Source organism: Parasteatoda tepidariorum, chromosome 3 (genome assembly GCF_043381705.1).
Source record: "Parasteatoda tepidariorum isolate YZ-2023 chromosome 3, CAS_Ptep_4.0, whole genome shotgun sequence".
NCBI lineage: Eukaryota > Metazoa > Arthropoda > Arachnida > Araneae > Theridiidae > Parasteatoda > Parasteatoda tepidariorum.
This window is the reverse complement of record NC_092206.1, coordinates 53432113-53450516: the sequence shown is the minus strand read 5'-3', so window position 1 is coordinate 53450516 and position 18404 is coordinate 53432113. Positions and strand designations below refer to the sequence as shown.

Sequence of the window (18404 nt, the reverse complement as noted above, 5' to 3'; positions counted from 1 at the left end):
CTTCGATCTCCAATAGTTGCAAGTTTAAAACTGTGTCATCATTAACTTACCTTGGACTTGAATTTGTAGTGAACAATGAGATAATATCACTTATACATATCAGAAATTAAAAGAACACCTAAATGTGGTAAATAAAACTTTCTATGGTCTAAGAAAACTTTATAAATCTCAAGAAAGACAAAAACTTTTTTATATAGGTCCATACCGCGGAAACACGGATTTCAGAAAAGAAACCAGAAATTACGCCTGGCACAATTATCGCAGGATCTAAAGGGCTGTATTTTAATGAGTGTGAAGGTGTTTCAATTTTCCCAATTATATAAAATGTATTTTCTGTCATTAAAATAATTTAACTTAATACCAAATATTGTCGTATTTTTCAAACCAATTTTACTTAACTAGAGTAATCATGTTATTCGGATGCTTTCTAAAACAGATTTTGTTTCATGACTAAAGAATTATTTTTGTGATCCGGGATGGAGCAAGACATTGACTTCAAAGGGTTGTTAACTTTAAAAAATTGGGGGCAATTGCTTGAAGAAGATATGCCTGGAGAGTTCTCAAGAGGAAGACCCTGGCCCAGAGGGGATCTATTTATGGGAATACTTCGCTTGGTTTCATCGACAACGTGAGGAGAGTCATAAGAGGAGGAAATTGCAGTTTTAGTTTATTTAACGTGTCGCACTAGAGCTGCACAATGGGTTATTGGCAACGCAAACATCCCTGAGAATAATCCGAAGACATGCCATCACAATTTTGATTCTCTGGAGAGGGGATGGCACCCCCGCTTCGGTAGCCCGATGACCTACGGAGAAGGAAGTACGTTAGTTTCTGCCTTGATTTTCAATTAGATTAAAAACTTAAGTTAGGAAATTATATGGAATTGAAAACTACATTAGACATTGGTATAAAAAATCATGGAAATTTTACAAAATATTCGTGACAATTATATACAAAAAATATTAAATAGGAGGAACATTTTGTAGAGCATTGCTTTACAACTGAGAAGAGGAGGAAATGGAGGGAGCAAGCCATGGAACGGGTCTTCTCTTCAGATGGCGTATTCAAGTGCTGTGATCCCGAATTATGTGTGATCATGTGAATATCAGGCAGCAAAAATGGCGCGCCAAATCACTTCCATGATATTGAATGCTCCTGCACTTCCATGATCTAGCAAAATTCGCAATGCACACTCATGTATAGATGATGATTTTGCCAAAAAAGATCTTTCTTGAAATAAGCAGACAAATACAGATTTGAAAATCTGCTTCAAAATTTCTTCTATTTGCAAATAGCGCATATACTTTATCCAACCAGTTGTCCTCAAATATTAAGGACAAAATGAAGTCGAAGGAGGATGACGTCATAGCTCTCAACTTTCCGATTCTCGTCTGCTAACTTTTGCTGTGAAGAAATGAAAAGTGAACAAGCTGCGTGTTATGATAAGTGATTCATGGGATGTGATTGTGATATGATGTAGAGAAGTATTGGGTTGGGTTACGATCGGTCCAAGTTGATATGGATTACTCAAGTATCTGCCGGTTTGTGTAAACTTCTAAACCTTGGATATGTGACTAAGTTAAAAATAAAGTTTATTAATTTAGTTTGGGATAATTAAATATATGGTTTTGTTTAAATTGTGACGCGTTTCCTTACGTGGAACGAGGATAACAGACATCATGGCGCTTACCCAGCCAAGTGTCAACTGTAGTTTGTACGACATCGATTTGAATAGTTTAAAGGTAAATATTAAATGTTTTGTATTTAAATGTGAAGTATAAGAGTAAAGAAACTGGTATTGTTATATATGATTTGATTAAATGCCTCCTTTGTCTTTTTTACATTTTCCAAACAATGCTGTTATCTCTAGCCCATTGTTACATACACAATTTTGCTGCTTAATGTCTTGGCTGCTGACAAGTTGTGTTATGTATTTGCATATTAATTGGCTTATACAATTTTCGTCGTTAATTGTATCTTGTAATTGTATAACTAATTAATATCTATATTTGAATATTTTCTCGTGAATGATAAATGTTATTGACTGTTTGCTTAATATGCGTTTCTTATTTTGACTTTTTTTTAAAAATATCTTTTTACTAATAAAAATAATATATTAATAATATTTTAATTTTATTATGATGTCTTATTATGCACTTATTTTTGTTACTTAGATTGAGTTATAAACTTGTTTACTAGATTTTAATTTCTGCCTAAATATTAATATTTAGTTTTAACTATTAATTAAATATAAATTATTATAGACATTTTCTAAAAGTTCATAACAATGGAAATTAATAAATAATAAAAACCAATTTAATGCTTTATCAATTGAGGCTTTTATTAATGTACAAACTCTTTGTTGTGTATTTGAAAGTGAGTGATTTTCTCATAATAATTTGAGATTTTGCGAATTATATGAGTTATGCTTTATATTTTAATGTATTAATAATGTACAGAGTGCAATATAAGGAGCAGAACAACTTAACTTTTGATCTAATGCTTTGATTTTCAAGTAGTGCTAAAAGGCAATTTTAGTGATAGGAGGGACTAACTTTAATAAGTTACAGTGTTTGCTGACAATTTATTTAGTTATGAAATCAAACCGAAAAAAGTTTTCTTAGAATAAACATGCTTTATTTGGATATTAGGAGTTTTGACACTTGTAATGTGGGAGATAGTATCAATCTGAAAAATACTGTCCAAATAGTATAGGCAAGGGAGCAATTGAAAGTTAAGGTTAATTTCACTTTTACTAATTTTACTATGTATTTCACCATGTTTCTTGAACTTTTCATGATATTCAAATAACTTATAAACTTTTGCACACAAGTATAAAACTTTTTTTATACAAAGATAATTCTGCATTAAAATTGAATTTTGATAGTTATTCTATATATTCATTTTAATTTTTAAAAATCTTGAAACCTTAAGATAAATATAATTTTTCTCTGAAATTTTAAATGATGCCCTGAATTTGTAATTAATTTGAAAATAATTCTTGAGAAACTGAAAGTAAAAAATATGATTTTTTTTTTCCTTTTCACTATTTAGCTAGAAAAATAAAAATTAACATTAAGAGGCTAAACTATTTACCACTGTCTTACCTTAAATATTAATAGATTACAGCATATAATATATCTTATAGATTGCAGATTCTCCCCATATTTTGAGGTTTAAAGAATCCGAATTAGTTAGAGAACAAAAAAAATGTGCATGATTTTGTACAAAAATATGTGCATGATTTTGTACAAAAAAATATGCATGATTTTGTAAAAAAAATATGAATGATTTTGTAATTAAAATATGTTTTACGCAAATTATCATATTCAAACCTAGTCCTATGATCTGTCATAGTTCATGATGATTCATTCACTATAAATGAAAAGTTATTAAAGTATTGTTTTTATCTTACACACAACATTTGTACAGTTGCACTTATAATTGATTTTTTTATGAGTTATCTGGTTTTTATCTTAGTTACATTATTTAATTATTGGAGCAAGATTTTAAGTCTTAGGAAAATGAGAAGAGGTAGTTCAACAATGTTATGGTTATTATTATTTAAAAATACGAGAAAGACGATTTGAATTTTAAAAAAAGATTAAAGGTAGAAAAAATATTTTTTTTTTTTNTTGGAGCAAGATTTTAAGTCTTAGGAAAATGAGAAGAGGTAGTTCAACAATGTTATGGTTATTATTATTTAAAAATACGAGAAAGACGATTTGAATTTTAAAAAAAGATTAAAAGTAGAAAAAAAATTTTTTTTTTTAGACCTCTTTAAGAATTTTTTCAAGCTATTTCTTAAGAACTATTCTGTATGAGTGAAAAATTAAGCTAAAAAGCCAGTATTTTTTCATTTTATTGTAAAATTTTGTAATTTGCTATTAGTAACTTTGANTTTTTTTTTTTTTTTTTTTTTTTTTTTTTTTTTTTTTTTTTTTGAGAAAAATTCTGTATTCTGTAACAACATATTGTAATACAAGAATACAATTACTGTTCAAAATGTCATATACTCCTTGACTATTTGTTGCCTATTACTTTTGAAACCATCTTCCATTCCAAAAATATTTAAAGGTTGTCGCTTAGTACCTTTGTTTTTATTTGAACTGAAGAATTTAAAGATGACATATGTCATAGTGAATTAATATACAATTAAATGAAATTTTCTAATAAATCTAAATTTAAAAAGCATTTTTAATATTGTTAGAGTTGTTTCATTAATTTAAATTCAAATGGGATGTAAACAAGTTTGAGTAGTCTGAAGTTTGAAGTAAGAAAAATGTGCTTTGTTTAAAAACTGACAGTAAATCTTGTAACCACTAAATTGCATTTAACTAAGATACCTATTAAGTCAAAAATAAACTTACCTTAAAAATAATTTCTATGATTATCTACTAGATGAGTATTGTAATAAATTAAAAATATATAGAAATAATTTAAAATGAAAGGTTTAGGGTAATGTAAAATAATAAACATTTTCAGATTATTCAAAAGAGTGTTTTTTGTAAAAGGAAATGAAATATTTCCCTATAGGCAATAAGGTGTTTCTGTGACTGTGACTATAATATATGTCTCTGTGTTTTTTATAAGATGTGATTTATAAATTTCCTATCTGGAAATAGTACTATGGATTAATTAGGTGTAAAAATGTCTCATTTTGATTAAGTTTGAATAATTTCTTAATCTTAAGTCCTTTATGCAACTGAATTTGGATTGATGGAATCACTAAAATTGTGATAACTGCTTACTTAAATTGCCTTAATTTTATATTATTCTTAAAACTTCTATTTTAAATTAATTAAATTATTGAAAAATTGTGATTTAACATGATTAAATTTTAACTGTTATATGAATAAGGAATATCAGTTCACTTTGTCACTTAGGATTATACGAGCCATTAGGTTATCAAAGTTCAGATTAAAAACAGTTCTTCGAATAATTTTTAATTTCCTTTATAATTATCCATATTTCAAGAATTATATCTCAATTATATGCACTTCTATATATCAATGATGTAATTACAACAGTTGGTAATTTAAACATATGTCCACTTCTCATTAACTTGCATGTATTTTTCTGTAAACCATAACTGTTTTGAAATAATAATTTAATTTATTATTATTGTTTTTTAACTTACAACAAAGTATAGAATAAGTTCTTAAAGTTGAAGGGTGTATCTGTGGTTGCACCGCTAGGATGTGGAGAACCAGACGTGATAATGAGGATTAAGTTTAAATTTTGTCCAAATCTGAAGGAGATGGATTAATAGTTGGCTAAAGCTATTTAGAGCTAAAATTTTTACTGGGTATTAATTTATATTATCAAAGGAGCAATTTGTGAAAATATTTTCTATGATTCACCATGTTATAATAAAATTAAGTTTATAAATGAATATGGAAATCATTTTGATAGAATTATGAAGAAAAGTGCTCTATTTATAAGTTAGCTTAAGGTATAGGACACAGTGTGAGATGCTATTTTCTGAAAATACAGTTTCTTTTCCAAACATTACTGTGATACAATGTTCCAATTTAATCTACTGCCAGTAATTTTGTCTTATTTATTTCAATTGATTTGATGCTTATATTTTAATATTTTATCATCAAAGTATAATTTTCTTTTAATTATAAAGATTAGATATTATATGTATCATTTTTGCCTTTTATCTTTTTTTAGGACCCTGCTGGAATATTTGAGCTTATCGAAGTCGTAGGAAATGGGACTTACGGTCAAGTATATAAGGTATGCATTTCAGTTTTGTTTTGCAGTACTTTTCCTATAAAATTTTAAAATTTCTATCTATTGCTTTCTTAGATCAAAGCTTGATTGTGTAAGCTATGATAAGCATATTCATCTTGTATTTTCTGCTCTGTAGAGGAAGACAGTTCTATTAGACAAAGGAATGAATTTCTTTCATTTTACAAAGCTCTACAAGCAAAAATTTTCTATTCCTGTGATTGTTTTCTTAGAAAAACAATGTTGCTCTGTCTTATAGTTGCAGTGTTTCATCATAAAATTTAGTTATAATTTAACTTTTCATCCTAAAAATTTTTTTTTATGGTTTCTTGAAGTTTTTTTCAATTAATAATTTTTCCACGATAGGCTTGTGACTGATCAAATTTTAGATTAGTTTTGCTACAATTTTTTAGGTAAGGCAAAAAGTAAGCAAATAAACTGTAAGTAACTTTTACAGTCAGTCTGTAACATATATTGGCATTTGTAAAAGACTAACGCCAAGGAATAACTTGTACAAACTTTAAAACCAAATATTTTTTTGTCATAACCATATTTTGAAAGTTATGCTTCCTTTATTGCAAGGATAGAAAGTTTATTTCTAAGTAGTAAATAACTATGGAACAAACTACCATGGAAGAAATAAGTTTCTTCCTACCCAACTGCAGGGAATGGAAGAAACTTTTTTTTAATTATGAGCTACAGATGTTAATTTAAAATTTTAGACATTTTATTGCAATTTTTGGAAACCAAAAAATGAGCATTTCTGTCTTAGCACACATAGTTAAAGGTACTTAAGAGTGATGCAGGGTTCATTTTATTGACTTTCTAAGGGACAAGGATTTTTTTATTGCACTAAATCACATATGACTTCTATTTATGAAAATGGTTGCATAAGAAAGTGGTGCTGGTAGAGTAAAATTAAGAAACCTAACTATTGTACACAAAAATAAAATAATTAGTTTTGAAATTCAATTTTTTTCTGTAAATATCACAGTGTTTACAATACAAACAAAATTATTTTTTTTCAAAATGGATTTCAAAAGCATTTTACAATTGGGCTTTGAAAGAGTGAGCTTAAGAATTATGGTTTATGTATGATAGTAGTCTGTTGAGATAGTTATCGTTCCTAATAAAATAGTTAAAAACTTTGCTATAAAAATACTGAAAGCACTGCATTTTATTTTTAATTAAATATTTAAATTAGAAATTGTGGCTGGAGTTATTTTATGACCACACTTGTTCGCCAAACAAAGTGAACTTGCCCCAAAGTAGAAATTCAATATAGTATATCCTTTGCTTTATTTGTTCAGAAAATAGATTAGCACTATCTGTATCTGTAGAATTTAACACATTTGGAGGGTACAAATTGTATATTAGTAAATAAATTCACATTGATAAACAAGTGATAAAGATATAGCGTTGTTGGTAATTAATTTCTGATTATTATAATAGGGATAAAAGAAGGGTACAATTTATATCCTATTTGTAAATAAATTCTTATTGATATGTGAGCGATAAAGAATGCGTACAATTTAAATACCAATATAGTGGTAATTCAAAAGAAATGCTTGTCACTGAGAAAAGACAGATTTCCTCAGCTATTAAGGTTTTATCAGTATGACCTTTATCTGTTTGTGGTTTCTTTTACACCTGCAATACAGCGAGCTATTAATATTCGTTTGGTTGTACATAATAATTTGTTAATAAGGCATCGTTATTAGTAACTCCTTATTTGTTAAATCCCATTTATTTTAACATAATTTTGCCCCAACTTCTAATAAATTCTACGTTTACGCTATTTTGGAACAATGTTAAAAATTCAAACGATTTTATTTGTTACTGTGTTGCTTGCTTCGAAGTAAATAATATCCGGAAAAGAGTACTTAAGCTCGTTATTTAAAACAACGAATAGGAAAAAAAAAGGCAGCAATGATCTGGCTCCCCCTGCTGTGTGATGACTCACTAGACGGCGTTTCCCCTTTTTCTTTTTCTGCATTGTTTGGATATGTTTTCTTTTTGTTTTTTATTTTTATTACCTTCAAAATGTTCTCCAGTGTAGAATTTTATATTTATATTGTACAGAATTACGTTAAGTCCTGCATGTCAAACTGATGGAAAATTATGAAATTATTGTAGTCTGCAGCCGCTATTTTTTTATACTTTTTTTAATGTTTTTAAAATATACTTTTTTAATACATTTTATGAGTTTTAGGCAGTACATTGAGTTAGTTTCAGCATAATTTAAATTGGTTTAGTTTTTTAAATAAATTCAATTTTGTTTAGTGAAAGGGAAAACGTTGATCATTATTTAAGAGGCCCTTCCTCTCTTGACCGAATTCAACTGTCATTAAGGTTGAGACGGAAGCTGGGGGACTTCTAAATATGCTTTTAATCCTCTTTATTTAATTTCATAGTTCTAAAAACTATCAAGCGCTATTTCACCGCATCGTATCTACTTAGGCGATCTCTTAATTTTTTACTTTTTTTTTAAAAAAAGTATTGTGCTGTCTAAGTAAACTATATCATCAGACGTTAAGTAGAACAAAGATTGAGAGAACAAACACACATAAAATTTTTTACCTAAAATCCAAGATGGCGAGGGTATAATTTTAAATTATATATTTGCTACTCTTTTATGAAGAGTTTCTGAAATTTGAAACGCACAAAACTTAAATTTTCAAAAATTTTAATAATTTTTTTTAAAAATTGCAAAAAAGTTAATTCGTCTTTTCGTTTTTTAAATTTATTTCGGTGAAATACATATTGATGTTAACTAAAGTATATTAATGCATAGTAAAAGTAGCTATATTTTGTTTGGAGTTCTGAATTAAAATTTTTGTTACATCAGAAATTATCGACTAAGCCCTAATTCCTTACTACTTTTTTCTAAATGGTATTTTTTATATCGCAACTTCCCCTGAATACTGAAATGATCAACTTAGATATGTCACTTTCTCTCCGACTGTGATGTAAATAATGTTAATAATACTTGCAATAAAGGATTTAAGAAAAAAGGGAGACAGTTAGTTAACAGTACTAAATATTTGGCGATTTACTGTGGATTTTAAAACATTTATAAAAAAAACAGACTATACATTTTGCGATCTCTATCCGCATTTCCTTTTTATTTTGGAACAACTGGAAGTTCAGATGCAGGATTGTGTAGTTAAACTTTTTTGTTGTTGATAAGTTTTAATGCTCATCACCATGATACAAGCAAAAAATTTCCCAATAAATTGAGAAATATTGTTTTCCTATGGGTAAAAAAAATACTAACTTCTGTAACTCTCTTGTTATACTGAAAAGAAATATTCTTCAATAAACCTTATATCCCAACACGAGTTTTAAATTTTTTTCTTTCTGAATCTCTGACAAAGTTAAATTAATTCTAGCGTTGCTTTTTAATTTGTTCTATTTAAGCTTAGAAAGAAAAATATTAAAAAAAATTATATAACAATATTATTAATCTTAATAATTCGATAGATTGGAAAGAATTCATTGCAACAGGTGCAGTTCCAGGAAAATAAACAGCATCGCATCAATTATTTTTAGCCTTGGCAAAACGTGATATATATTTATTTATTGATATTTTTTTCTCTTCATTTTTGTTGTTGTTAGGTTTAATGCTTTCTTCTCTTGTCATATGCGCTTCTACAAACAATTATTTGTAATCCTTTTACAATGCTAACATAATAAGTTATGAATTTCATACCTTGAGGTGTCTTTTGGTTTTTGTTATTTAACATTAGGTGTGCACAACCTGCTGCCTCACAATGGTTAATGTGCTTCTCTTCACTTTGTAGCTAAAAATTAATGGGGAAGAAATCCACATTAGTAGCACATTAGTAATTAAAATTGTTTTTCTAACTCACTGCAATAAAAAATCTGATGTGAATGTGAAGCTGTCAACAATTAAATTTTCTTTTTTCTTTTTAAAAACTTTTTTTTCTTCCCAAAAAAATTTAAAACAAACGTAATTCATATTTTTTTTTGTTAATTAAAAATAGTTAGTAATTTATACACTAAAAAAGACCTAGGTCTGAAATTGTGAATTACGGGAGTTTCATTATCGGTGGCGACATGAAGCCCACCCACAAGTATCTTGCAAACTTGCTTTAGAGTATCTTGCAAACTTGCATGAAAAGTATAAGCCAACGGTGCTCAATGATGAATTTATACACTAAAAAAGACCTAGATCTGAAATTGTGAATTACGGGAGTTTCATTATCGGTGGCGGCATGAAGCCCACCCACAAGTATCTTGCAAACTTGCTTGAAAAGTATAAGCCAACGGTGCGCAATGATGGTCACTTTTTTGCCATGGGTTTCAAAATTGTAGAGGTTTGGTCTCCATGGGCTTTGCACTGATCACTTGAAAGAAAGAAGGGAAGAAAAAATGAAAGCGTGCAAAATTTCAAATGTTTTTTAGTTCGAAAATATTGTACTTAAATCTTGTTAAGATAATGCAAAATAATTTGAAATTAGTTTTTTAATTTCAGATTTAAGCTATTTAATTGATGCTTTTAAAGCTATTGACAATGGGGCAAAATTTATGGGTTTAATTATTAATGAGAACAACATAGGATATATGAGGCGTTTTCGTAAAGATAATTCTTTAATAGCAGCAAGTTTCTGCGAGTCCGATGTCTGCGCGAACTATAATCCTGAATGTTTCGCTTTTCTCTCGAGGTCATTTGTTATTTTTACTGTGAGTCCTGTTTGTGCAGCTTGTCTTTATAATGCCCGCGTCAATTCAGAATCCCCTGTCAGATGTGAATAATAATCCCGTGCGCTCGTCCTCGCTAAACTATTCAAAGCAAAGTCCTACGTAAAAGTTTCAAATGGAAAACTTTAGCTCATCCACCATACAGCTCGGATCTTTCTTTTATTCCTTTTCCTGAAAAAGCATCCTGCAGGGCAAAACTTTCACGGTAGTGCCATTGGTTTTAAAATTGTATAGCTTTGATCTTCATAGCCCCTGCACTGATCACTTAAGAAGAAAAAGTGCAAAATTTAAAATTTTTATTTCGGAAATATACTTAAATCTTGTAATGATGAATTGATAAATGACTAAAGACTTGTAATTATTATTATTATTTTTTTTAATTTTAAAGGCAAACTGATTGTTGTTCTTTATCCCTCTTACGAATAATTAAGTTGTAATCAGTGTAATAAAAACTTAATTATTTGAGACTCGCAAAAGCCAAAAAAATAATAAGTTTTAACATAATTTTTTTTGGCAATTAATCTCCGAACTCGAATTTCTAAAATTCAAAGAAACATCTTCAAATTTATAAGAAGTGAGAATAATAATATGCTCGCTGAAGTGTCATTCCTGTCTTTTGTTTTTTTTTAAGTAGAAATTTTTATCTCCTTGTCGCTTCATATTCTAGCAGTTTTTGACCCCTGTAGTAATCATTCTATTTATCTTTTACCATCTTGTCACGTCATTTTGATGACCTTTTGTAATCTTACTGAAGAACGCTTGCCTTTCCTTGTAGGAGACCCCAGATACAGTTAAAATAGTGGTTTAGCTTGATAAAAATTACCTGCGTGTTTATCTTTCGGTTGACTCTATTTCTCCACCTGCAGTAATTTTTAAAAATCAGTGAAATAGGTTTAATTCTGATTACTATTAGTACAAATATTTACTTTGTTGGGATTATTCTCAGCTGTTCATGTTTTTTTTTCGGGGGGGGATATTAATAAATTTTAAGTGATTTAAATTTTTTTTTTAAAAATACTTTTTTTTATAATGCATTTTTAAATGCTCATTTTTTTTATAATTTTATATTTGCATTATCGAAAAAATATTTCAATTTGTTTATCAATTAATCATTTATCGCTCGTTTAATTTTTTTGGAAAAATATTTGCACAGAGATTGTTTTTTAGCGTGCCTTTAATTATTTTTGTAAACTAAAAATCTTTCTCTTATTTCGGTAATGAGAGAGAATTACCATTTGAAATATACTCATAAATTAGTACGAGCGGATAATTTAAAAATTGTTGAGCATAAAATTCAGTCATTACATAACAGGGGTCTGTTTAGAAGAAATTTGGGTCCGTTATCGGACCCTTNAGATGTTAAGTGAGTGCCCTTTCAAAACTCAAAGTGCCCTTTTTTATTTCTAGGAAGAGCTCTGGTTAAAGCTATTGTCGCAAATTTTTTTGAAAATTTGTCTTATGGCATCGAGAGCAGAAAATCAAGACGTTAAAACGTTTCATTTGATAGTTTAAAACAAAAAATTTAAAATCAATTTGATAAGCCAAATCGGTAAACCAAATGTGCATTATAATTTTTTAAAAAACAGCAGTGCTCAAACTTTCGAATAAGTTTTTTTAGTTTTGTGCGTTTTAAAATGTCTCAATATTTTTTTAAAATTAATCTAAGGGACCCTTATTATCTAAGATGAATAGTCGAAGAATGTTTTTTTTTTATGAAGTATTACTAATTATTTTTGGCCTGTCACTTAGTATTCCTATTTTAAATTATTTTAGGTAGGTTTGTGCGTTTTAAAATGTCTCTCTATATTTTTTTAAAAATTAATCTAACGGACCCGTATTATTTAAGATGAATAATCGAAGAATTACTTCTTATGAAGTATTACTAATTATTTTAGGCCTGTCACTTAGTATTCCTATTTTAAATTAGCTGCTTGATCTAATGAAATCGATTAATCGTAATATCGTTAATTACTTAAGGTTTTATTTCGCGATATATTTGTGGGAAAATGCCAATCAGCAGGTGTGTCATATATAACGCTGCATCTGTGTTATTTCTTCCGCGAGAGGCCCTTGTTAGGAGAACTTAGAGCTTTTGTTGATAGAAGTGTAACACGTGTCTTAATCACTCATCAAATGTATTTATGGTTGTATGAAATCATATTTATTTTTACAAGGTTTTATTTTCATTATTTTTATAACTTGCTATAAAAATAATGAAAAGTATTACCCTATCGTAATAATTTCTAGACACTTGTATTCAAATATTTTTTTTCCCACACGCATTTACCCACTTTCCGTTATTTCAAAATATAATATTTAAATTGGATGATTTTGTATTCCAGCCGGAAGGTTTAGTTCAACATATTTACGATTAGAATTAACTTTTTTTTTAAATATTCGTTTATAGAATTTTCTTTAAATATTAGAAATGTAAAAAGCATTATGTTACTTTCTCTAATATTTTCATCGAATTACTATATTTTTTTTTAGGTTTATTTTTTGGAGATTAACTTGTACAGCTAGTTGTAATTGTAAAGTTTTGCAAGAAAAATAAATAAAAAAAATTTTTTTTTTGAAGAAAGAACTGCATTCTTAAAGCAATTAGTAAATAAAAATATACACGTAAGCTTTTACATCTTACATGTTTTAGGTTATATTTCGATTAAATCAGTTATATTTTAATTGTATGGAGCTTAAAGGTAAGCTATTTCGTAGATCTATGGCATGATGGTGGCGATATTGATTAAAAAGTTTAGTTAAGTTAACACTTTGATGTTAATGTAATTTTTTCAAATATTAATTCATTAATTGATTAATATTAGATTAGATTTAGAATTAAATTTAGAGAGAATTTTTAAATTATTTAATAAAAAGTAACTAAAATAAAATTTATCTTTTTTGACCTAAGTAGTAATTGCTGACTTAAATTTTTTTTATCTTTTTATATTATACTTGTTCTTCATCTAAGTTTTTAAGAAGCTAAAACTAGAAAATATTGCAAGGAACGAGAAGTTAAGAATTTTTTTCTTATTCTATTGCTTATTGCTGATTTGTCTGTATAGGGGTTTATTCCACTTTTTTTAAAAATATGTTATGAAAATCGACGCAAATTTATCTAATATTAAGTCATTATTTATAATTTTTAAGGACCCTTTTTTGTAAATTTCGTTACATGCAGGGTAGATTAAGCTGAAATTTTGCAATAATCTCTAACGGCGTTGAGATCGCGGGTAAATTCTGCTACGTATACGTGGTTTGAATTTTAGTTTAATTTTGAAGAAGAATACGCACTCATACGCGCATAGTGTGTTCGGAATTACATAGCACCAAATAATATATCGTTAAGAACTTAGCGTGATTTACCGATCAAATATCTTATATTCTAGGATTATTAAACTGATTGATACTGTTAAGAAATTAGTTATTTCTTTGTAAACCATCTTATGTCTGAAATAATTATTTCACCGCTTCATAATGGAATACCTATTTGTAATCGATATTTTGCAAGGGATATAAAGGTATTTTTGACATTGATGCTTGCGGTTCGATTTAATCTCTAGATTTCAGTTGCCTGCTTTGTCAATATTTTGATGAAACTGTGGCCAATTCTAGTCTAGACCTCTTTGAGAATCGGTTTCTACGCCGCGATAAGAGAAATTTCCTTCCCTTATATTTCCGCTGCTATATTTTTCGTGGAACAGATTTCGTGCTTCAACTTGTTCTGTATGAAACAGAATTTACTCAGTCGTTGAACGGAACGGATTTATAGTATGTCATTAGCAATCAAGGTTGATTAAAATAGCATTATCACTTGCTTTTTTGTGTAAACAATTTTCTTCATTTTTTTTTTAAATACTTTTTTGGGGTGGGAGAGGTGTAAATTAGAGCCTCTTTTTATCTAGGAATTCTTTGGAGGTATTCTGTTTAGTTCAGTTTTTTACGAAACCGAACCGTTTACCTCCTTAGCAAGGCAAGGTTTAGGGCAGAATGGGTTAATCCATGGTTTAAACCGTCCTGTACAAGACACTTTTATTCAAATTATGTCACAATTTTAAAAAAAATATTGCGAAAAATAAAATGTTAATTTTGGAACAAAAAACAGACAAGTTTTTGTTTTATTAAAAAAGCTTATTATTATTTTTAATATTGCATTTATTTATCCGTACGCAAAAACATAATTTATCAGTATTAAAAAGCATATTTATTCATATTTAAGGGATAAGGTTTTCATTCTTGTTCAATGAATTGTGGAGCTTCAGAAGTTATAAATCTTTTCCTATTATATTATTTTCCTTTCATAAGTTAAAGCAAATTGTATAAAAAGTATCAAATATTTATTAATATATGTAATTGTTATATGTACAATGGTTACACATATAGAATTTTTACCTTATACCAATGTTTAAGATTGTGAACACTTTAAGACAGTTTAGGAAAGTTTTAATCAGTTAAGGACAGTAAAACCCACATGTCATGTGGGTTTTAGACAGTAAGTTTAGAGCAGTAAAAGCCACAGTGCATCGATGTTCTCGTCAGTAGTAACTGGTTGTATTGTTTAATGGAACAAGAGCCGGATGCAGCTATGCGGCGCCAAATAATTACAATTTGTACTTCATGAAGAATCAGTGAATTGGTGTTATAAAACAAGTCTAAATGTTTTAAAAAAGGGAGGGGGGAGAGATTAATGAGATATATTGGATTTGTGGCACCCATGTCTAACTTAAGACTAAATAATTTAGTATGTTATGAACCTTGTCACTGGCGTGTCAGCCGCGGTTTGCCCTGGCATTTCGCAGAATTTTATCCCAAGCCGTCCTGTTCTTGGCCAAGGATTTCCAATTTATTACTTTATAGTTTTTCTATAGTTATTTGTTATAGATTTATAGTTTTAAAGTCATTTTCTAAGCAGTCGGACCTAAGTCATGGTCTTTCTCTTTTTCTAATGGTGATTGGCTTAGTTAAAAAGGTGTTATGAACCTGTCGAACTCAAAAGTTTGAACTTTTTGTTTTGAACTTTTTGAAAAGTTTGAAACCATTTTTATCCTTTTCTTAAAATTATTGTTTTCCAAAAAGTTCTAATGATATGGGTAATTACGACCTGATATAACTTAGTTTAGAAAAAGTAAAAAAAAATAAATAAATAACCATATGTTTTATACTTTTTTGTTCTTTTACTAGTCTGCCTTGTTGCACTTTTTTTAAACTGTTTTTATTTTCAATTTCGAATGCCTACTCTACAGGTATTATTATTATAAAGCTTTTACCGGCAATATTCCAATTTATATCCGATTGATTACTTCATGTTGAGTTTTTACGGGTGTGGTCGGCCTGAGTTATCCTGATGTAAATAGAATCATTAGTTTTATATGCCTTTGATATGACGTGTTTTCTCATGTTATCTGACCAACTCGTCATGTTTCTGTACTTTGACCCCAATCTGTCTAAAGAATGGGTTATGATAATAATCGAAGAAACTTTATCTGGGTGTTCTATGGTAAGGAACTTGTCGGAAAGTATGCTCTCTAAGCTTAAAAATATTCTTGTAACAATTGAAAAAAAGAAGTTCGTGGTTGTTGGATTTATGATGAGAGGAGGGAAAAATGGGGTTACTTTCTCGTCATACCATCTGTTAACGCGAAAGTAACTTTTTGACGTCCTTCAAGGACGAGAATTGTTTTTCCTCATATTTGTTTTTGAAATGTGTGTGTATTTCCTTGTATATTTCGAATCCATTAAATTCTTGCAGTTTTTAAATCGAAGCAATAAGTTACTTAGCTAGGTTTAAATCGCAAGAGGAAGCCTGTTTATTGAACTGACGATTGTGATGAGGATTTTATTTTATAACCGACGTTGAACAGCTGACCCATTTTTGAGTTTACGCTTATCAGTGTTTAACTCCGTATCTTTGTAATTTTGAACCCGACCCAGAAGACAACAGAAATCCTTTGTCGATCATTGGAACAAACTAACTATCGTGAATTGGATTAACTCTCGTTTGCGTTACATGGTAAGGGAAATCTTGAAAACTTCCCACTGTTAGCCTGATGGTAAGGAGATTCTAACCCATGATCCGTGTACCGAAAAGCATATTTTAAGTCGGCTCGGAGGCGTAAGCTGGGGACATAATTCGTAACAACCAGCTATCTCTGAGATTCGAACTTAAGTCAGCTTATAGGGAGGGGCCACCGCGGCTCATTTTGTTTCGATTTCTCTCAACTTTTGAGGGGAAAGAATCCTAATTTATAGTTTCAAATTGTTGCATAAAAATTAGGACCGAGAGGTCTGTTTGGCCCAGAATCACCTCCTGACTTTTCTTAGAGCTCTCCTGAAATATTTTATTTTATTTTATAGTTGGGTACTTGCGCTTCAAGGAGATCACAGATAACCACACTCGTGACCTATGAAGTCAGCTCCAGCTGATAGTTTATAATCAAAATGGTGTCTTAATGGTGGCTTGTTCTTAGTTCTGACAGATAACGTCCTTAATTCATAATTTTTAAACTACAATTCCTTGAAAGAATGTTTCCCCCCCCCCATCCTTTACACTCACAATATTAGGATTTGGGCAGAAAAATCTGACTCTAAGTAAGTTTTAGACATAGAAAAAGTTTAGCAGATTTTTTTTTACATATTCTCAGAGCAGGACCTTTTACAAAAAGTCAGCACATGCGTGATTTTCGCCATTTTAAAAAATTCACAAAAATAGGACCTTCTTTCCCACAAAATTTGTTGCGTTGATTTTCCACAATTATACGAAAAATCTGGAATAACCTTTGATTAGTTACTGTTCTTAAGGAAATATATCTTGATAATTTTTGTTCTTTTAAGCATTTCCAAACATATAATCATAGTAAATGTACAATTTGACTGTTAAAACATGATTTTATATCTCGATCAGTGGTTCACAAATGGTGTTCTACGGAACCCTGAGGTTCTGTAGAAGAATTAAAAATGTTCCGTGGGTTAATACTTTTTAAAACCAGTGATGAGTTTTAAAACCTCCTATATTTAGATCCAATCTCTAATTCATAATTTATTTAATCTTATTTATGATTAAAAGTAAAATGTCAATGAAATAGAAGTGATATTTTTTAAAAACAAGTATATTTCTGATAACGATGTATGGAACAAATTATGAAAAGAATAAGAATTAATAAAATATTGCATTAGTATTTCCATCACCGCAGTTCTGTATTCAAAATAAGATAATTAAATCCTTTAATAAGGAAATATATTTCTCTAATAACCATTTTCAAAATTTATAGCAGCTCTATTAGTTTTGATCTCTAAGTAAATCATAATTAGGTTTATTTTGTTAATTTTCAGCTTATTTATATGTATACTCCAAAAAGCAAATTCATAACTAGATTTGATTTGATATAACACAATGACTTCAAATTTAACCGTCGGGCATAAAACCTAATTTAAGATCGATAAAAAATCATCAATCATTTAATTAAATATTTTAAGAATAGTCTTTTATAGGTTATAACGTTTTATTTATAAAGTCGGTGTACCGCCGGAAAAGGTCGATTATTTAAAGTTTCGAAAAAATTGGGAACCTCTGATCTAGAATATCATGAGATGTTGGTATCAAATTGTGCATTAAAAAATATGTTATTTCTTTCCTTTTATGGAATGTTTTTTTTCTTCTTCTTTTCCTTCAGATAAATCTGCCTTTTAAATGCTATAAGTGATTTTATGACTTTTTAAGTTTTTTTTATGGTTCAAGAAAGCATCTTTTTTATACAAATTAAAATAATCAATTTCATCAAAATATTCTTAGCATATATATACCAAAAGTGCCAAATGTGGTGAATTTTTTTTTTTTTACTGTTTTTTTTATTCACGTTTTTTCATTTATGCAGACAAGTTTGATTTCTAAACGTATAGTCATCGTTACGTAAAAGTACAAAATGATTGTTATAGTCATTTTATAC

General features: G+C 28.8%; 1 protein-coding gene across 10 annotated transcripts in view; it reads left to right on the top strand.

Moving 5' to 3' along the window:
• The first annotated feature begins 1416 nt into the window (after positions 1-1416).
• The window catches only part of LOC107452791 (serine/threonine-protein kinase mig-15), an 89773-nt gene continuing 72785 nt past the window's right edge, over positions 1417-18404 (top strand). For all 10 annotated transcript variants that reach the window (XR_011636408.1, XR_011636407.1, XM_071178645.1 and 7 more), the window contains exons 1-2: positions 1417-1742; positions 5680-5745. Coding sequence is in view for 8 of the 10 variants with exons in the window: in XM_071178645.1 (XP_071034746.1) it covers positions 1680-1742; positions 5680-5745 (129 nt within the window). In the remaining 2 variants the exon portion in view is untranslated. The remainder of the gene's footprint in view (positions 1743-5679; positions 5746-18404) is intronic.